The sequence below is a fragment of the Cariama cristata genome, unplaced genomic scaffold, assembly GCF_000690535.1.
Source record: "Cariama cristata isolate BGI_N322 unplaced genomic scaffold, ASM69053v1 scaffold13352, whole genome shotgun sequence".
In the NCBI taxonomy this organism is placed as follows: Eukaryota; Metazoa; Chordata; class Aves; order Cariamiformes; family Cariamidae; genus Cariama; species Cariama cristata.
The window spans coordinates 16,283-37,227 of record NW_009603332.1 but is presented as its reverse complement, the minus strand read 5'-3'; the positions used below and the strand labels follow the sequence as shown (position 1 = coordinate 37,227).

Below are 20,945 nucleotides of genomic sequence, written 5' to 3'. Positions count from 1 at the left end.
AAAATGCAGACACACAGGACTGTTAATACTTTAAACAAAACCATCTTAATGATGTGGGAAACATTAAAACGTAGTGCTGTTTGGTTTTGGAGGGCTTGGGTGTTTTGTGGGATCTTGTTTGTTTTTTTAGGAAAGGAGGATCATTTGTAGTAATTTGAATTGCTTGCTGATCGTCCTTCTGTTTGAGGTTTCATCTGCTTTCTGTGTCTGCTTTTTAGAGACTGGGAAATAAAATAGCTTTTCTGCTTTCTCAAGCCCAGATTCATGACTTAGAATGGTTAAGTAATTAAACAGAACTAAGTTAAATACATTATCCTTGCTGCTTCTGTCCTTTCCTTTCTGCAGCACAGATTCCCTAGCTACAAAGCCTGAAAGATTTTTCAGCTTAATTTTTTTTTTCTCTGAAAGTTTGCATTTAGCAAAAGGCAACTTGAAGGTGTGTAGGAGCTGACTCTTACGATGAGAGAGGCCAACATACTGTATTTCTCATTCATAATCCTCTTCAGTAATCCTAATCCATTTCAGATCTGTAGCCTTTCTTAAGCATCACATGGGAGAGGATTCTTAAGGCTGTGCAAAACAACTGTGCAGTAAATAAATCAAAGGCTCTGCACTTGTTGCAGAACAGCGCACATGTTCTATGGTGCGGGTGCTGAAAGACATGGCACTTTCTGCGGCGTGCCTAAGGGAACAGCTGACTTCATTATTTAGATTCTGAGGAGGAGTTTCTGAATCCGTAATCAAGCAAATCGCTTCCGAGATTATTCATCACTTTGGGTACTGAACAGAAACAAAAATTTAAAAAGTGGAGAGCTTTTATTGTGTTTATCTTAATAAATCCTTAAACAGTGACAAATTTATAAGTTAGAAATCGGTGGCAAGGTAAGTTGCATTTTTCTTTTTATTTCTCTGTAACAGTGTTTTGTGTTCAGAAGTAATTACTCGGCACCCATAGTTTGAGGTTAAATATCCTTTTTATATGTCAAGTTGTATAAAACTGCAGTTGGGAGTTCTCTATCTTAAGCTGTCCTTTTTGGCACTGCAGTAACTGTGCAGGTGCAGAGGTCAGTGCATGTGTAAAATAAACCAAGCTTCACCATCTCATTTCCAGCTACGAGACGTGCCAAGTCTGAGGTACACGTGGGACATACATGGATATTTACTTTACGAGGGCGAGGCAGGATCACCACTTTCTCTAGTGCTAACTAGCATTTTTATTCTTGGGAGAAGTATTTGATTTTTTTTTTTTTGTAATTCATCTGTAGCTCTTAAACTGTTGCTGTTTTTCTTTTAACAGAAATTAAAATTTCTGTTTCCCTCCGACATCTCTTTTTCAGTTTTTTGCCTAGTAAACTTTCAGTAAGTCTGTTGTATCCTCTCATTGTCTTCCGTATTCTGTTTATCTCTTCCCTCCGTTGTTCGAATGTCTATAAAATTGTCAAGTTAGTGGGGATTCAGTTGTGCACGTGATACGTGAAGTGTGTCATCTTTCCTAGGAGCTCTGTTGTTTTGGAGTTTGCTTCACGTTAGCGTTGGTATTCCTTGCAGGAAGCCTTCAATTTGTGTGGATGGAGCACCACATTCTGCACAGATCTGTAATATGGACAAGCTCAGTGATGTGACAGAGTGTGTAGGATTTCATTCAAAATGCTCTCCCTTGCTTTGGTTTTGAAGGAGTTAAAATAATATTTACGGTAAGCCAGGAAATTTACTTAGGCTTTTGTTGTTCTTGGTTTTGGGTGTTTGACACAAATGAATTTGTGCAAGTTTTCCTTTCATGAGTTTTACGGGATATTATATGGCATTATTAAACGAGTCAGCAGCTTGTGTTTTAAGAGTTGCAAAAACGAGTATATTATCCGTTGGCTTGGGAGGTAGGTGTGGAGTCTGATGGCTCCATGTTTCTCCTGCCTTTAGAACACTAACTCAGGTGAACAGGGAACGTGCATCTTTTCTACATGTCCGTGGTCTACTGAGGCACTGAACTTTGTTGTTCTGTTTGTTGTCCGTGTCCATGTGTGGCTCTGGAGCCTATCCTTCTTGTGGTGGTGGTTTAGTTCTGCCCTGGTGTAAGCGCAAACAGCGAGTTTTATCACCGTGCTTTATTTAGCATGCATGTTTGCTAGCACATGCTCCACGCAGTGGTGTGTACCAGGGGAGAGCCTCATGTGAACATACTGCAGCTTCTCAGAAGGCGTGAGGAAAGCCTGTTTCAGAGGCCTTCTGGCTGCACCAGAGGAAATGTAAATATCTCTGCAGGAGAGGAATGGTGGCCAAGAGCGAGATGAGAAGGGAGCAGTTGGTAGCCAGCTGTTTCCTACATGCATCGTTTTGTCTCACCTGGTTGTTTAATACAGCCTGTATTGGAGGTGACGCCACTGTTCATCAATTCTTTCAGGCCGTGTTTTTATCGACCTCTGTTCCTCCTCTTGGGTACAGGATTTTAGGAAGGGGAGGGGTGCACATCACTGTTGGCTGGATGAGGAAGGATCAGAGGTGCTGAGCAGTTGGACTGGCTCCATTTCTTCCTCACTTCTCCCACCCTTGAAATAAGTTTGATTCCTTTGGAGTCTGTGGTTTACTGCTCTGCACTCCTTTGCTCAGGCTGTGGCCCTCAGAAAAATCTGAGCGTAACAAAGTGAAAAAGTTTGCAGCTCCAGGAATTGCTTGGGAGAGACCCATTGACAAGACCGTTCACAGTAAGATAAATAGGTAGGTCCCGTTGCCTGTGCTTGCTCTCGTCTGGTGCTCCTAGGGCACACTAACACTGGACCATCCCTTGGTATGGATGGCCAAAATTTATGTTTAAAGTAGGGCTGTCCAAATAACAAATGCTTGTTTGTTTTGCAGGGAAGGAGGGAAATGAGGAAAAGTTTTGTTCTGTGTCTCCAAAGGTGATCTCAAATCTAAGGTCACATTTTATCAAAACAGATAGGCAGTACTCCAGATGCATCCTAAGCAAGCAAAGTACCTAATTCTGTACGTAAGCGCTTTCTTCAAATTTGTTCTCTGTTTTTTCAAACTGATCTGGAAGTGTTTTAGTTCCTGAAAAAGGTTTTTTATCCCTCATGTTTGCATTTTTAAGGGTATCTTTAAAGGCACCCACCTCTGAAGCATCTGTCTTCCTTCGGAGCTGGTACTGTCAGGTTCCTAAGCAGCACTGAAGATACATCTAGGCACACAGGCTGTGTTGACCTCCAGTGCAGAGGAACAGTCATCTATGCTAACCACGTTTCAGGGTTTTTTTTCTTGGGACTGGCTTCAATATGGTCCTGTGGACTGAACTCCCATTGGTAGCTGAAGTGTGTCTTCTGGTGTCATTTCATCTGAAAGGGACCTGCGTCACGCCGTTTCCAACTGCCCTGCCAGGTTATACCAGAATGCAGTAAATGGAGGTGCTCGGGGATGACTGTTTCTAAAGCAAGCTCCAAATGACAGAGCAAATCATTCGTATCATTGCTTCTCTGCTAATAGCTAATACTTGCTGAAATCTTCAGTTCTGTGTCTTTGAAAAGAAATTTTTGTTTGGACAGCCAGATGGGAGTTATAACACTACGCTCAGAAATTAGGAGCTTGAAAATGTGTTTTTCCTGAAATGGGATTTGCCTTGTACAGAAGGTTACAAATAGGAGCCTTAAATGCTAGGGATTCTGATTTTTGTGTGCAAATGTCCCTTTGCATAGTTAATAATCTGAAAAGTTGTCAGAGTACCTGCGTTATTTAAGCACAAAGGCCATAAAGCACCAGATATAACTGAGCATAATTCAGCAGTGATTTCAGGCCATTTTTGACACTGATACAAGATAATCTTGTTAGAATAAAACTAGAGCGATTGGTGTTTTGGTGAGAGCATTGCTACGTACCCTCCCGTTGCGTCACCGGTTATTGTGAAGATGCCATTGTGCAATTCAGCATCCTGGGCAAGGTAGAGAATTTCAGCATTTCACCTGCCCCAGAAACTTTCCATGCTGAAATATTGCTTAGCACGGCTCATCTTCCTGAGCAAAGACTGCACACATGCACCTTACACAACACCGGACGTGTTCCTTCAATTAGCGTTTGTGCAGATCTGTAGCTATTTTGAGAGGAAAGATGTGGGTTAAGGTGGAAAGAGATTGAAGGAGGCAAAAGGATTGTGGGAAATGAGAAAAGGAGAAGGACTTTTCCCTCTGCTGGGGAGAAGTGCCTCTGTAGTCACACTGTCCTGACCCTTCAAAATCCTTTGAGCTGTGGTCTCCTGCTAGCAGCAGGCTTAACATTTTTACAGGTGTTTATTTCCTTCCCTCCCTTTCTCAGCTTTCTCCTCCCCCAGTTCTGGGTTAGAATAAAAATCTGTATAATTCTTTTGCGATGCAGCCTGGGACTGCTTTGGCAGTAGTACCTGATCGTTTTGTTTTTTTTTTTTTTTTCCCAGAGGAAGCCTGTCTGACTCTGAATGATGTTCTGATTGTCCTCAAAGCAAAAGATTTCAGAATTTCACCTAATCTTGAAATAGGATCCATTTGCTCTGACTGGAGCTTTCTGCAGCAGTGAGGTTACAAAAGTCTGGTTGTCCCGTCCTTTGATACTGGCCAGGATCTGAGCACTCGGTGGTATAATATGCTCCCACACTCAAGCAGATCCATGAAGTGAAGGAAAGCGGTGTTTAACAAAGCTGATTATTTTCTTATGATAGCTAATTGTTATTTTAGACTTATCTCCCCTCTAGCTGTGGTACTGCAAATAGATTTAAATACCGCCTGTGTGTTCATCCCTCATAATGAGAGTTATCCTTCACAGATGGCTATATGCATGAATATTTGTCTGCATATACTGATTGTTAATGAATCAACTTAATGACTTTTACAGTTCCTGATCAGTATTGAAAATATTTTTTTTTCCCTATACAGTATACAACTGCCTCCCACATACAGTCCTGTGTAGTATTTTAGTACCTTCATCCAGGTGCTTCAGGTGTGCATGAGGAAGAAGGGAAGTAGCATGAGAATTTGGAGACGTAGTCTGCTCTCAGAGCTCCATCAAGATGATTTTATTGTAGCACCTGAAATGAAGGCTCAGGTCAAAGACTCGCATATTGCTAAGAGATAGGAGCCTAAAATTAGGCATGTGGAGCATTGTGAGAGTACATGAATGCCTCATTTATACATCACTGTACAATTACAGTATCTAGATACGCAATCTCTGTTGGTTTTTATACAATTAGGAAAGGTGCCAAAATGATTCCTATTTATATAGCTGACTTGAAATCTGAAACAGTGAGACTGAAGTCCTGATCTCAGATTGTCTAGAAGACAACAAAGTAGCTGGTAAAACCTGGTAGTGGAAGATAGTACTTGGTCACAAGACAGGTCATCTGCTCGTTGATCTGAAGTGTTATTATATTTAATTATAGATTCTTGGCACTGTGGGACACGTTGCAGCTGTTTTGACTCTGACTGAACGGTCTTTCCTGCCTCACTTTCGTGGTTTTGGTGATACTGGGCCAGTCTGCAGTGTTCTAGGAGCATTGGTTTGAGAACATGGGATCTGGTAGTTCTGTAAATGCCAACTACAAGTACTCCCTGCAGAAGTCTGAAAACGGTGAGTGATTCTTTGAAAAGTAATTGTTTCCTGTGTGCTCCTGCACATGCCGTTGGGAGGTTGCAGTGGGTGTGTTTCTTTTTGGAGTTACCTGGTTTTCTTGATACGATTGAGGCGAGGTTATATCTTTCAGTATCCTGTGACAAGAGGTCTCAGCTGTCACGCAGAAGACCAACAGGCTTGAGAAAATAACAGCTATTTAGACCAGGATTAGATTAAAATCAACCAAAACCTGACCAGAAATGAAGCAGCAAAAAGCAATTCTGTTAGTATTAACATTTGATGGATTAATCAATTGCTGGCTAATGCGTGTGCTGCCATGTGCTGACAGCGAGACAGACGGTACCACCCTGCTGCTTTTGGTGGACTCAGTTTCTAAAGACTGTGTTAGTGGTGCAGGACTGATAAAGCAGAAGCATTAGCACAGCCAAGATAAATCTGGATCTAAAGAAGGTAAGATGGTGTGGCTAAGAAAAGCTGAAAAGCAAAAAGTACTTTTTTTTCTAATTACATCAGCACAATGCTCTTCATCTCTGCTAATAACTTAGACTTGTTTGTGGCTCTCAAAGCTGTACTGATTTCTTTTTATGAAGCCCTCTGTATGATAGTATCAATTTTCTGGGTGTGTGCTTAGGTCTGCTATGGACCAAAGGGAGTTTATGAGGGAGACTTTACACATAAGGAAGTGTAAAAAAGTAAACAGATTACTCTGTTGTTTGAATCATTCAGTCATCAGCATTGGCAGAATAGCAGTATGGTGCAAACTATTTGTGATTGCATTTAGAAATGAAAAATAGTGATTGCATTTAGAAATGAAGAAAGCGGGGATACTGTTGTGACAGTCTTTTTTGTTTGTAATTTTTCTGTGTTGCAAAACTCCACCTTTTATTTAAGTAAGATAGACTTGTCTATTGCCTATAGTACCAGAGAACCATGGACTTTCCCAACAAGTTCAGGGCTATTTTATGATAATGGCTTGTCTATAATAAAGAAAGTGTAACATAAACCTAGTTACTTTTTTGAATCTCTGCATTAGATTCAATACCTCATTAACAGTTTCCCACGGCAGTAAAACCTCTCTGAATTTCTTGCATCTGGTTCTCAAAATCCTTTAGATCTGGTGATCAGCAGATGTGGAGCTGCTTAGGACTTTCCACCCAAGTACAGTGTGCGAGGTGTCGTGTCCCCCTCGTACAAGGCCCAGAGGCTGTTCCCAGTGGCAAGTATAGCCAGCAGAGCTCTGTTAAACTGGCCCTGCCCTTGAGTGAAGAAGGGGATGGGGAACCCAAGAGAGGGTGCAGGCTCCCTCCTGTAAGCTGATGTGTGAACTATACTGCTAGCATGAACAGGCATATTTTAGTTCGAGTGCTGCCACTTTGGCATGCTTTCAGTAGCTTATATGATGATGTATGACTCGGTTTCCTGCTTGGAGCCTCATAAAATGTGGATAAATCTCTTTCTCTTCCTTTTTTATTATTTTTTTTTTCTAAACTAGTACAAACACTGCCAGATGAAACTCACTCAGGTAAGCTGGTAAATTAGAATACCTGGCTTTTTCAGTTGCAGAGTCAGTCTCTGTAAAAGTAGCATAAAAACCCAATGCCTTGCCTATCTGGAGCTTAAAACGCTATGGATGGTGGTATATATGCTCACTGTGCGCTTGACGATGAGTCTTTCATGGATTTTATTTTTAATGTTTCAAAGGATCTGGTTTTCACTGGTATCTGTGGAGTCATAACTATGAATTTCTGCTTGGGATTCAGTTGAAATACATCTGACTCCTACCGCAGTAATGAGCATTTATCCACCGTTAGGGGAATGCAAGATATTTAGAATTTGTTTTATTTGAGAGAGTGATTTTGACTGCGATTCTGGTTACATGCCAGCCAAATTACTGTACAGGGAGTAAGGCAGCTAGTGTTGGGTCTGTTACAAAGGAGACTTGAAGAGGTAGCATCAGGAGCACCAAACTGCAGAAAAAAACCTCAGCCTTTTCTATTTTTTCATAGCCCAGCATATCAGTAAGCATTTTCTCAACAAGACATAAGGCTCAAGCAAGGAATACATAAGTTATTCTTGAATTAAGGCTAGCCAAGTCTTACCTTCTTGCCCATGACTTCACTGTGACTCGGTTCTTGAGCTGCACAACAGCAACAGCTCTTCCCTTTTTGCGTTCTGCAGCTCCTAGTGCTGTAACAGTAATATAATTTAGAAGGATTATTATTTTCAATGCATAAGCTATCAGGATATCTTATTTAGGTAAAGGTCAATGTTTCCTGCTGAAGTACATGGAGGGTGGTTTATGTTATATAATTAATGCAAGCTGATTGAATTAATGTGATCTCTTCGTCTCTTTCCAGCACTTTGGGGTAGGGGTGGGGTATTCCTTCTTTTTAATCAAGTTTTTCCACGCACCGCTCATTGCTGTCCCTGCTTTGGCGAACACAGCAGTGTTCTCTCACAAACCAGATGCCAAGGGAATACAAGCTTCTGACGCTGGGTTAACTCTGTAACTCTGTTGTCTCCATTTGATTTTGGGGCCAGCCTGTAGACAGAGCAGTCATCCCTTCCTCCCTCAGCTAAAAAGGACACAGAGAGGCTTTGTTAGAAAATGTTTTAACCGTAGGGCTCTAGGGTGGGGCTCCAGAAATGAACAGGAAGGGACACAGAGCATAATGAAAAGAGAGATGCCAAGTAGCAGAGCAGGCTGGCAAGGTGCTGTAAAGTAACCAGGCAGTCCAAAAGGTCAAGACCAGCTAAGGAGGATGGAAGAGTTTCTAGAGGTACCTAAAGTTCTGTGGCAGAACTTGAAAAAGGAAACGGGAAACTGCAGCAATGTACTTCACTTTAGATAGGCACACACCCCATCTGAAATAATCTTTTAATGAAAAACACTGGAATTGGGGAAACACAGAGGAAAAAATTTGGAGGAAAACGCGTAGTGCCAGTGCTGGCTGTGGACTGAACCAAGACCAGCCACCTGGAAATTCCTGGCATTTTGTTCCTTCTCCGTCATTAAGTGGCCAAAGATCTGTCTCCCTCTTTTCACTGTGGGGGTTAATTGTGTCTTTATTTTATTCCAAGGTGATGGTATGTTAGCATTTATGCTAGAATAAATCTCTTCTGAAGTTTGTCCAGAACTGCAAGAGCCGAGGTATTTGTTCAGCCTAAAGGAAGGTAGACAAACCCAATATTTTTAAGACTCCGAAAGGGGACTCAGTGTCTTTTTTTCCCCCAGCTCTTTGTGTGGCCTCAGTCAGATCTCTGGTTTCCTGAAGCCCAAGTACCTAGACTGTAAGATGGACATGAAAATGATCAAGGTAGATAGAAAGGGAGGAAATTGTCTATTAATACTGAAGAACATGTTTGGATCCTTAGGCCCTAATAAATTCGTGCTAACGCTGGTGCTGAGAAGCCAGCAGCGATGGTTAGAAGCGCTTCAGAGGTCTCTGGTCAGGCAGGGTCAGATCAGCCTCTTGCAATATGGTGAAAAGAAGTGGGTGTTTTGTTATCCTTAGTATTTAGGCATCAGAACACCCTTCCTGAAAACTTGCTCCTGAAAAAGGTCCCTCTTCAATTTTCAGCGTCGGGACAGGAGCGGTAGCAGGGTACCTCAGCTGCACCCACTGCAGCTCAGCAGGTTGGTTCTGTTTTTGTCCCCTAGCTTTCAAGGCAGCCGTCTTGATCCAACGGTGGTATCGGCGCTACGTTGCTCGGCTGGAAATGCGCCGACGTTGCACCTGGAGAATCTTTCAATCCATTGAGTACGCTTGTGAGCAGGATCAGATCAAGGTAGGATGCCAAGGAAAAGAGTAGGTAGGAAAATACGCGGGAGGGTGGTTTCTGTGCCACAAACTCACTTGTTCTGACTACTGTCTGGTAACCCTGTAGGTACTTCAGTGGGCCAAGGACTGGGTTTCCTGCCCCTCTTTAGCCTATTGGTTTCCTGCCTGCTTATGTGTGATAAAACCCTAGGTAATGAGTCTTGAAAGAAAGTCATAGACTATTTAATATTGTTTTTTCTGAGTCTGAACACAACAGACAAGGCTAGTTGGTTTGTTATACTTTAACCTTGATTAGTGTTCTCTTACATGGTTACCTTGCTGTCGTGCGGGGGGAGGGAGGGCTTATAGGTGTGCTTCTGTCGATATGGCTGAAGGTAAAGCTACTTCTTTGTCTTCATCACGAGATATTAAAAACTAGAATTGGTATAGTATGATTTGTTGAACATACCAGACAACATGAGAAGGGCATAGATAATACTTCCAGAAAGATTATGTTAAGCTGCCACTCTGCAGAATTTCATTCCAGGATGAATGATGATGAGCTCGCTCTCTTCTTGCAGCTTCACAACTTCTTCAGTTACCTCATGGACCACTTCACTCCAAGCAGCAGTAAAGAGAGTAAGTTTCTACGTGCCGTTTGTGGATGTGGCACCAGCAGCTCAGAAGGTTGCACCCTGTATTGATTCATTGCCCAATGCTGGCTCTTCAGGATGGCAGAGGGGACCAAGAGAGTCTAAAGAGCGATGGCCTTGGGAATGTGGATAAGGAGTGAATTGTCTGGAGAATGTCAGAGCTGTGTGAGGGATGTGGGGCAATTCCTGCTCCTTAGGAGCTGGAAGGGGGAATAAAAGCCCAGTATGTTTTCTAAGAGGAGCAATATTAGAAATCTGCCTTTTTTCAGTGATCCCTGGTAACCAGGGCTTTGCAGAGTCCATTTCTGAAGCAAATTTTAGGGAGCTGTGCTCTAGGGTATCTACTTGATATTTAGTCTCTCGCTTATAATTGGGGCGGGGCGGGGGATAAGTGCTGTGGGAACCAATACAGTATCTTCCTGAATCTGCAGAGAGCATTATATGTTATTTCTTAGTGCTGGGAACTTGCTAATGAGCTTAGCTCTGAAATCTGACGGTAGTAAGTAAAAATGAACTGTTTACTTTGCTGACCATAACCTGCTGAAGTGCTCGCTCCTTCCTTTCAAACTGCCACCCTTTTTCTCACCACCACCCCACATATTTTACAGCAAAGCTCTGTTGAAGATAATTTTTTTTCAGTGTCTGTAAAACAGGACAATAATGTCCTGTTCCCTGAGTTGGGCTCCGAGATGTTAAGGCAATAAAATAAAAGCGCATATTTATACAAATTTTGTGCAACACTGAGAATGTAGGTGCAAGCTTAGAAAAAACAGTGGGATGTAGGAGACAGCTCCTTATTATACAGTTTGCTTTTGCATGTCATTGAAAATAAGATTTCAGTTAGCCATGGCAGCCAACGTCCATCTGGCTCTACCAGTTTTGCAGAAACCAGTGTAGCTGCCAGCACTGCCCGACACATAGCACACAGAAACTTGTCCCTGCAGCCTTCTCCCCACCGCAAATGCTGTAGCGGTGTGGGAGCAGGAGCTAGCCTCCGCCGCTGCCATTGCTCATGAGCTCCAACCTAACCAAACAGCTTTTCTTTAGCAAATTACTAGAATGGTGTATTGAGCCAATGTAACTTTTTCTTGTCTCTTTCTCTTTTTTAAAAAACAATCAAACTGACCAATCTGCCATCCAGGGGATTTTATCAGTCGCATGTTCATAAGTGGGGAAAGCTTCAAAGAGGCAGAGCTGGAAAAATACTGTGACTACGAATCCATGGAGGTGCCAGACTCCTACACTGGACCCCGTCTCTCTTTCCCACTCCTTCCTGACCATGCAACTGCCTTGCTGGAAGCTTTCAAACAGAAACAAGTAAGGATCCCCAAAAGAACCGTGCTTTCCCCTTCTCTGCACAGGGGTGTAGGATAAATAATTTGGTTTTAGCTGTCCTAACAAGCTAAGCTGATTGGAGTGTAATGAGCTGGCAGGCTGTTAAGCAAAGGGGGATGGAAATGATACGGTATTTCCACCTGCCATAGGAACTTTTTTTCCTTTCTGAAAATGCGGTTCTGACAAAACTGAAAACTTTTCGTAGGTGTGCGCCAATTTTAACCTGAATTTCATTTTAAAAGGAAAAAACCCCACCACAGTCCATGTTGAAACATTCTGTCATTTTTTGTTGCAATTCCTCAATTTCTAAAAAAGTATAGGATGGCCCAGATGGAAACAGCAGATTAAAATTATGTTTTGTGCCATGCAACTTTGACTCATATTTAAAACATAAAATGTGAGGTTTTTGATGAGGAAGTCCAGTACCAATTCAGCAGCACTAACAAGACAAATCCTCATACAATTACAGTGTTCTGCTGCCATCCCTCAGTCAAGGTGCTGGACTGCAAAACAGGCCAAAACATCCCTTCTCCAAACAAAATGACTTCTAAGACAAAGGTCTCTAGTGTCTTGACTAACGTTAAATGCCTTCACCCTGGCTTTGAGCAAACATATTTGTGCAGGACGCATGGCAGCTCACAGCCTGGTTTAATGTGGAAAAGGCTAAGAAAGATCTAGAGGAGCAGCTTCTTACCTGTGATACTGGGCTGGAATTTCTGCTGCTGTGGGGGTGGTGGTACCTAGCAGGTATCACCCTGATCACAGGGTGCTAGGGCTTTTGGGTTCTCTTGCCAGCCCTGCCAGCGCCAGGGCTGGGCTGCTTTGCGCAAATCTCTTCTGTCCTGCTGTTTCCCAGTATTTGCCTTGTCTTGTTTGTAAGCCCGCAGGTCAGCGCTGAGTGTCGTCCCAGTGAGAGTTTCTGCCACCCAGGCTATCGTGGTGGGGCCTCTGCAGACAGAGCTGCGCTGCTGCTCAGAGGTCACTGATTTCTTGCTTTAATACCTTCGCTTTCTCCTAGTAGCAGCTCCACGCTCGCTATGTCTTAAACCTTCTGCATGAGACCAGGAAGCACCTCAAGCAGCTGCCAAACATCAGTCACGTCTCCACCTGCTATAGCGAGGAGGTCACCGTGTGCGGTACGTCTGGGTGGGAAGGCACTGCGCAGTCTCTGGGGCAGAACGCTCAGGTGGAAGGGGTGGGAAAGACACAAAATGGCAGCGTGAGCATGATGTCCTCCTCTGTACTGAGTGTGGAACACACATGCAGTCTGTAAGCAGAATGTGTGTTGTATTGAGAGGCAGTCAGGTCTGTCTAAAATATCCAGGTTTACCCTATGATGCTGTATGTGAGCTGCTGGAAAGACCAGCGTGGAGACTGGAGGGAGCATGTCTGCAGCGTGGCCCTATTTCTGCTTGGTCTGGAACGGGATGGGGGTGTTGAAGGAAGGCGGTTTGTCTATTTGTAGTCTGAGTTCAACTTCTGTGAGAGAGTTTGGGATACATCATTAACAAACCCTGGTAGCGTTCAGCTTGCATAGCCTGCTGTAGCAGTGGTGCTGTCGTAGTGATTCTAAAAATGCAAGGAGAGGAGGTGGCACGAATGGAAAAGATAAGGATATACATTTGTCTAAGGGGAGATGAAAGGTGACAATGATGGCCTGTGGCTCTTAAAATTGTTATACATTACAGCAAAGATTTAAAGAATTTTTCAACTGATTTCAAATTTGTCTTTGTTCTGTCACCCCAAACTTGAAGTCATTTTACTAAACCACAGAAACTGCACCCAGTCAAGGCCTGGCCACAAAACTCAGTCATTTTCTGTCCTGTTCTATGGCCTGGGATTATTTAAACAAGGTCCTGGAGCTGTTTTGGCTGAGTCTTCATTAGCAGCAGCATGTGCAGATCCAGAATACTAACACATCTTTGCATCTTACCAAGTAAATTTGAAAGAGACAAAGCTTTGCACCAATATTTTGCTACTCTAGGACTAATGTTTAAACTTTGAGATATTTCTGAAAAAATATGTACTTAGCACAGACTTTTGCATGCAGTCAGCTTCTGGAAAACAAACCTCTCTCTCCAATGTCATGTTAAATGAGAATTTAGTTTGATTATTACTTTGTACGCAAAGCTTTCTCCCATGTAATGATGGAAGTCAAACAGTTTCTTGTGCCATGTTGTGTCATTGTAAGAGATAAACGAACAAAGCTTCTGAATCAGAGTCTTCAGAAGCTGGTGTAGGGTTTTTGCTGTCCTTCTCAGGCTTCAGCTCAAGCCTTTACATCATGTCCTTTTCCTTCGGGCACACTACCTCAGTGTAAGGAAACTTGTACCTTGAACTTCCCCAAATATTTCAGTGGTCGTTAATTTATAGAGGAGATACTTCATAGGAAGTTAGTTATTGGTGTCTTTTTATGTTAAAGGTAAACATGCTGTGACTTGTCTTTTTGTGCCTGTTAGGAGACTTGCACGGCCAGCTGGATGACTTGTTCCTCATATTTTATAAGGTAGGCACTGTATTTGGAGAGGGAGGCTGAACAGGTATTCTGAAAGTTATCGCATGTGTCATGCTGAGAAGTGTTCACAAAATTGGGCCCTTCACGTGCGATTCTCCAGGTTGATTTGATGGGTTTTAAATGGCTTCACAAAGCAGCAGCTTATTCCCATGCTGACTTTGAAATCTGATAAACACGTACATTTGGGAAGTGCCAGTGGACATTTTTGTAAGTGCTGATACCAATGGCAACCCTTCTTGACTCCACCTTTCGCTTTTCAGTGTTGTCACTGGGAGCCCTCAGGATAAAAATAAGAGTGAGGATCTATTGCATAAGGTAACCTGGGGCAGGAGTGAGAGAATGTGCAGCTGCTGAGGGGAGGTATATGGAGATCGTGGGGAGACCTCTCTTGTAACCTCTGCCTGTTCCTTCCTTTTACAGAACGGCCTTCCTTCCCCTTCCAAGTCCTACGTGTTCAATGGGGACTTTGTAGACAGAGGCAAACAGTCCCTTGAGATCCTCATTGTTCTCTTTACCTTCCTCTTGATCTATCCAAATGAGGTTCATCTCAACCGTGGGAATCATGAGGACCACATGGTCAACTTACGGTAGGGGTTCTGCGTGGGGCTGATTGCAATGTTGAGGGTGTCGCTGTGAAATCCCGCTGAACTTCCTTTCTCCTGTTCCTTTAGCTATGGTTTCGCCAAGGAAGTAATGCAGAAATACAAGGTAGGCATATGTTTATGTCTCCTCTACCACATGAGACACGGACTTCAAAGGCTTGATGCTTCATCTTTTCCTTTCTGACCTGTCCTCCTAGGTGCATGGGAAGAAAATCTTGAAGATGATTCAGAATGTCTTCTGCTGGCTGCCCCTGGCCACCCTGATTGATCAGAAAGTCCTTGTTATACATGGGGGCATTTCTGACACCACTGACCTGGACATGCTTGAGAAAATTCAGAGGAACAAAGTAGGTTTTATTTTCTAGATATTGCAAGAGACAACAGTGTTGCTGTTTTGTGGTGAGGAGCTTATTTCTACAGGTCAGCTTGGCTGTTGATGAGACAAATCTAAAGGATGGTTTTCCTAGACAAACTGTGTTTAGGTACAGTGGATCACTTTGGTTTAATAGTGTGTCTGCAGGTGGTTGGCTTCTGGAAGATATAAGGATCGTAGGCAGGGAAGTGGTTGGTAATGGCACGGGTAAATAGATGTGCTAGTGCTGACAGAAAAAACATGGTGATGATGAGAATTTGTCCCACAGTTCCTTAGTTCTGGTTGAGAAATACTACTTCCCTTCTCCATATGTAATGGACAAGATTAAATCCATGTAATCTACCTTTTGTGAAATGTCTGAGCAGCATAAAGTCAATGAAGAAGAGACAGATCTGTGGTCAGGATGGATGTAGGGCCCCAGCAGTAAACCAAGAACGGCACATCTGAGAGCATGGCACTGGTGATCTCCCACAATTAATCAGCATTTGATGTCAGCAAAGGGAACTGAGGCTTGGAGGCTTGAGTCAGTTGACAGTCTGCCGACGGAAGATATCTGAGCTGGAGATGTAGGTTTCCAAGTGGTGTGACCAGCTCTCTTTTCTCTCTTACCTCTTTCAGTTTATTTCTGTATTAAGAGGGAAGAAAAGAAGGGAGTCGAATAGAAATGTGGAAATACAGGAAATAAATGGGGAGAGCAAAGTGGAGGCCGACCCAGCAGGGAATGAAGCAGCCCCCAGTTTGTCTGCACAGCCCCGGCCAGCCCAGGCTCCCAGCATGGCCAACAGGCTGGAGTTCTCCAGGTGGGTCCGGCAGACGGTGCAGGAGCAAATTGAGCGGTGCCGCCAGCTGGTGGACATCAGCGAGTCGGAGGAGGAGGAGCTCACCTATTCCAGCATGGTCTCCTTGACGGATTTGGATGGGCCGTGCTGGACTCGCCAGGAGGAGTGGAAGCAGGTGAGTAGTCTAAGCGGGGCCTTGAGCTCGGTGGGCTGTTGGTGCCTGCTGCAGGTTTCTTCCCTGTTATGAGGAATCTCAGTACAAAATATGTGGGTCAGTGAACAGAACTCTCTGCAGAGAGATTTTTTTGCTGCTTCGTATAGTGGAGGTAAGGAGCAATGCAGTGCTGAAGTGCCAGCAGGCAAGCTAACAGGGCTTGTGGTATTTTGTGCCTGCTGCTCTGTACCCTGAGACAGCCTGGCATTGATCTCTCAGTGATAAATGGTCAGAAAGGGCTGTACTGTGAGCATGTGATCTCTGCTGCTTGGGGATGTTTCATTAGATACCTGCGCTACATCCAGCCCATCCTGTGGCATCGTTCTCTAGCAATTGAAGAGCTGTGCACGAGAGTCACATAGGAGAACGCAGGCTGTGTGCAAGACTGGCGCTAGCTGCTGTTCTGCTGGCCTTTCTCCTACCCTTGTGAGGCATCCTTTTCACTGGGATTTCAGCTTTCTGTGCTCAAGGCTGTCCCAGCGTTTGCCCCCAGCACAGCACTCATCCATTGTTGCATAAATAAAACTGCTGCTCAGGCACAGAGTGGGGCAACAGGTTTTCTTGATTCACTGCAGGGAAGAGAAATAATAGACAGGACTGATTGTAGAGCCCAGCGGTTATATCGCTTACTGTGTACGTGGGGTATCTGAAGTCAGCTCTATAGGTCATGGACAAGCACGTCATTTGCTGCTGAGTGAGTCGTGATCTTGGGTACTAAGCAGACTGAAGTTGTGGTTTTAGCTGGGCTGCACTGCAAGTAGATTGCTAGGCAGGTCAGAGCCTGGGAACTTGGTTTCCTGTTTGTGTTAGACCAGTCTGTCTGTAAGCCCCTTCTGTGCGCTCCGAAACCATCGTTACTTACTTCACATTACATAGGACATCCCAGCATTCCACGCCTTATCAGCATAAAGCTATATATTGAGGTCAGGGTTAAAGAGATTGAACTTTAATCCAAATAGTGGTTACTGACTCAGCATTTACTTACATTTCTGGAGGCTGTGGAATGTCCTGGCTAGAGAGCAAAGGAGTTTAATACTAAGCCTGTTCATAGCCTCAGGATCTGCTCAGTGTTCTTGCCCTGGGACCTGTGTTTTGAGATGGAGGAGGACAGGCAGGGCTCTTTGAAATCTTAGAGGCAGCAAAGGGAAAGCTTGAATCAGGCCTGATTTATGGACACCCCTCTTCCCCCAGGCACTTTAGGTGTGCCTGTAGCTCCAGGCCAACAACATTGTCCCCTCTGTGGTGAGCCAGGTCTGTGACAGTCCTGCAGAGCAGTTTGGTGGTTCAGCTGGGATGCAGGACACACCTCTCTTTCCCTGCACTGTGGTAACAGCAGCAGTCCGGGGAGGGATTCAGAGAGCAAGCTTTATTTCCTTAGTAAACTTTGATGGGTGATATCTGCTGGGTACACTTTATTCAGTGAACTTTCCGATCCTTTCAGATTTTAGACATTCTCTGGAGTGACCCCATGCCTCAGGAGGGATGCAGAGTAAATACGGTGCGAGGTGGTGGCTGCTACTTTGGGCCTGATGTGACAGGGAAGATCCTTGAGAAGTATAACTTGCAGTTCCTCATCCGCTCCCACGAGTGCAAGCAAGAGGGCTACGAGTTCTGTCACAACCGAAAGGTCAGTGAGGGGGATTGCGTGAAGGATACTTGGGTTTCCATCCTGCCAGGCTGGGGTTTCTGTGGTGGCTTGTCTCAGCTCTGCATTTCTTCCAATGGGCCTTTGTTAAGTACATAACAAAATCATTTAACAGCCTTATTGGGAGTTACTGAAGTGTGCTCCCAGCTGAAGTCTTAGGTCAGGACAGTCTGGAGCCACCCACTCTGTTGGGGGCATCTGTTGTGCAGGCAAAGCACGTCCTTGTGCGTGGTAGCTGAGAAAAGATCTGAAGCCATTGGCCCCACTTAGTGCAGCTGTTTCTGAGGATGACATACAAAAGGGTGTTACTAAGCTGCTGCAGCAAATTTTTGCTCTCTGAAGATTCAGGGTCACTTCAGTGACTTCAACAGGGGCATTTTTGTCTCCGCTCACTGCAGTGAAGAGTGGAAGTTTGTCAGGAGAGTACAGTGAAATTGCCGAAGCCCAGCGTGTGGCCAGATGAGACCAGTGCTGCCCTCGAGGAGCTCACACCAGTAAGGCTTCCAGGCCAGCCACCACCTCACTCTTGCTTTTCCACATAAAATATGATGCTTTACAGTCTGTTGATTCCAGATGGGGTTGGTTGTGTTGTTTTCACTGATACATGTATATATAATATAGGATGTATGTACTGACTGTAAATGCCTTTCTTTTTGGGGGTTAGGTGCTGACCATATTTTCAGCCTCAAACTACTATGAGATTGGCAGCAACAGGGGAGCCTATGTGAAGCTGGGACCGGACCTCGTCCCCCATTTTGTTCAGTACCAAGCAAACAAGACAGCCCATACTCTCACTATGACCCAAAGGCAAGACTTTCAGTTGCTCTGTATTCACCAAGTCAAAATTGTGAAAGGGAAAACTTTGGGAGCTTTGAGAAAGTTTGACTTCAGAGCGGAGCTTTCACAGCTTGATTTACTAAATAATAGTCTAGAGGAGGATTCAAGCTTTGGCAGAAATTACTGAGGTAGGCCCAGGGGTTGAGGAGGGAGTGTTACAAGATCAGAAGGGAACTCTTTTTTACAGACTGCTGATTTTCCAGCTTCTCTTTTCAGTATCAAGTTTTAACTGTTGACCCTTGCTGAGGTTCCCTTCTGCTTTGTTATTTCACAAATTGAAGCAGGAATTCACTGCATCAGCTGTGGGGAACTGTGCTCCAGGCATGCAGTGCCTTGTTACAAGCACTGAGATGCAGCTGTAGCTGTGCAGAGCAGTTGTGTGAGGGTCTGGGCAATCCATGGACAGGCCAGAGGACTGGGAAGGTCCAGCTTCTCTTGCGCTTCGTGGCAAGTCCTTAACGTGCTTCTCTCTTTTCTGCGTCCTCCAGAATCAGCAGAGTAGAACAGTCAGCCTTTCGAGCCTTGCGGGAAAAGCTCTTTGCTCACACCTCAGCCCTCATCAGCGCGTTCAAGGCCTATGATAAGGACAATACAGGTAAATCTGAGCCAAGGGACACTCAGGCTAATTCCCTGGTAGGAGAGGGTTGAAGCGGCTACGTTTAGTGTGTGGCTGGTTGGGAGACTCCTCACTGATAGTTGTCAGCGATGGTCGCAGCGGGAGGCGGTCAGACCTTGCCAGGGCATTGGTCCCATTTGCTGTTACTCAGTGTCTCTGCTGGGAACCTGTTAATGCCTCAGAGTGGCATTATGATGAGGGGGTGTCGGAGAAGCAAGAGGTAATTAGCCTAATGTGTAGCAATTTAGGCTTGGTACTAGGAGAACCCTTTGGAACAGGAGTATCAATGAAGCACTGGAAAAGATGACCTGGAACGTGTCTGTCGTGTCATTTGGGAAGAGCTGGGTGGTCTCTAGAGCCCTTTCATCCCTGCAGTCTAAAATCACTGGGAAGAGGAAAGCAAGGGATGTCCTCCGTGGCAGCTGCCTCTGTCAGAGCCTTAAGGAAGGAGCTGAGAGTTCATAATTCTCTGGCTGACAGGAGTGCTGTGCTGGTGCAGTGACCAAGACATGTTGCTGAGATCTGTCCATTTGTGGGCCGAGGGAGAAAAGGGACACAGCGGTTGGCAGAACTGCTTGCTTGCTTTCTTCCCTGGCAGCAAAATTGTTCACAAAAGTCCAGTTCAGCTGATACAGCAGCTGCTAAACTAGGGGCTTTTCGGTGTTGCTGGGTCACTGAGGAAGTACTAGTGCAGTTGTGTAGGCCATGGTCTGCAGGGTGACAGGCTGTAGGCCCCCAATTTATAATGAAATATCCAAAGTTAGTGTCTTCCTGTTGTTCACGTTTGCAGGCCCATGGCCCTGATTTATCGCAATGATCAAAAGCTTGCTGAGGCTGGGGGGAGCAGCAAGTGTCTTTGTGCCTGCAGTGGCTGATGTCTGTACAGCCACGTTGGGTTTTTCCTGTACCGAAGTGCTCAAGTGTGCCATGGAGAAATAACGCTGTTGCTGCCAGCAGTGTGGTAGACTGGGTGTGTGTACTGCTCTAGGCTTTTTGCTTTGCCTTCATGTGCTTTCAGCTGCCCATTTCTCAGAGGTCTCCTTGGCTCTCCCTTCTCCTTACAGGAAGGATCACGCTGAGCAACTGGGCAACGGCAGTGGAGTCAGTCTTGCACTTGGGATTGCCCTGGCGAATGCTGAGACCGCAGCTGGTGCGCAGCACGGCAGATGGCATGCTGGAATACAAGTCCTGGCTCGACGACTTGGCCATGGAGCAGCGGAGCCAAGAGGTAAGGACTCACCCACTTCCATCAAAGCACGATGCAAAGCAGCTCACCAGATCTCCAGCACATGGAACCAAGTACGGTATGAAAGGAGAGTGGATAGTTTCTGTATAATCCAAAATCATACTGAAGTCGATGGAAAAAGCTTGCATGAATTCAAGTAGTCCCGAGGCATTCAGTCCATTGCAGAAATAGCTGATGCATGTGAAATCAAAGCCTAGAGGTAGTTTTGGATGCAGACTTTTGAGTAGGAAAACTATATTCCATTCTCTGAGTCACAGTTTCTTTCACAGTCCAGTAAAACCAACTCTGCAATTGTTAAAAAAACATAGCCCAAGTCGCTGTCTTCTCTGTTAGCCCGGAAAAGCTCTGTTTGGAAGCAATAGGTTGCTGATGTGCAGAATTGCAGAGAGGATCCAGTCATCACAAACGTGCATTGCTGGCAAACTCTTGAGATCAGTAAACATTTTTATTTGTGCGAGGGTCTGCAGTAACTGCTCAGAGAAAGCAGAGAGCTGTCAGAAGGGTGGAAGGAGTGTGACCATGTTGTCTTTCAGCACATCCAGTCGAGCTTGCTGGAAGTCATTTATCGAAACAGATCCAACTTGGAGACCATATTCAGGATCATAGACAAAGATCATTCAGGTAAGCAGGTGTGCAGGGGGTGTTGGCCATTGCTTTGTATTCCATTCTACTTTTGGGCTCCCTTTAGTATGCACAAAGGCATTTTTATTTCATGGTTTCCACAAACATGATGCATTTTGAAGGACTGTGTGCAGTTCAGACAGAGAATTAATAATTATTTGTCCT

General features: G+C 44.6%; 1 protein-coding gene across 1 annotated transcript in view; it reads left to right on the top strand.

The window, feature by feature from the left end:
* The first annotated feature begins 5,519 nt into the window (after positions 1–5,519).
* PPEF2 (protein phosphatase, EF-hand calcium binding domain 2) overlaps positions 5,520–20,945 on the top strand; it is a 16,149-nt gene continuing 723 nt past the window's right edge. The window contains exons 1-16 of the mRNA XM_009695141.1: positions 5,520–5,580; positions 9,245–9,372; positions 9,926–9,983; positions 11,139–11,314; positions 12,354–12,468; positions 13,792–13,838; positions 14,268–14,434; positions 14,519–14,555; positions 14,647–14,796; positions 14,870–14,931; positions 15,458–15,776; positions 17,257–17,442; positions 18,125–18,267; positions 18,786–18,892; positions 19,978–20,141; positions 20,693–20,780. Coding sequence (XP_009693443.1) covers positions 5,520–5,580; positions 9,245–9,372; positions 9,926–9,983; positions 11,139–11,314; positions 12,354–12,468; positions 13,792–13,838; positions 14,268–14,434; positions 14,519–14,555; positions 14,647–14,796; positions 14,870–14,931; positions 15,458–15,776; positions 17,257–17,442; positions 18,125–18,267; positions 18,786–18,892; positions 19,978–20,141; positions 20,693–20,780 — 2,008 coding nt within the window. The remainder of the gene's footprint in view (positions 5,581–9,244; positions 9,373–9,925; positions 9,984–11,138; positions 11,315–12,353; positions 12,469–13,791; positions 13,839–14,267; positions 14,435–14,518; positions 14,556–14,646; positions 14,797–14,869; positions 14,932–15,457; positions 15,777–17,256; positions 17,443–18,124; positions 18,268–18,785; positions 18,893–19,977; positions 20,142–20,692; positions 20,781–20,945) is intronic.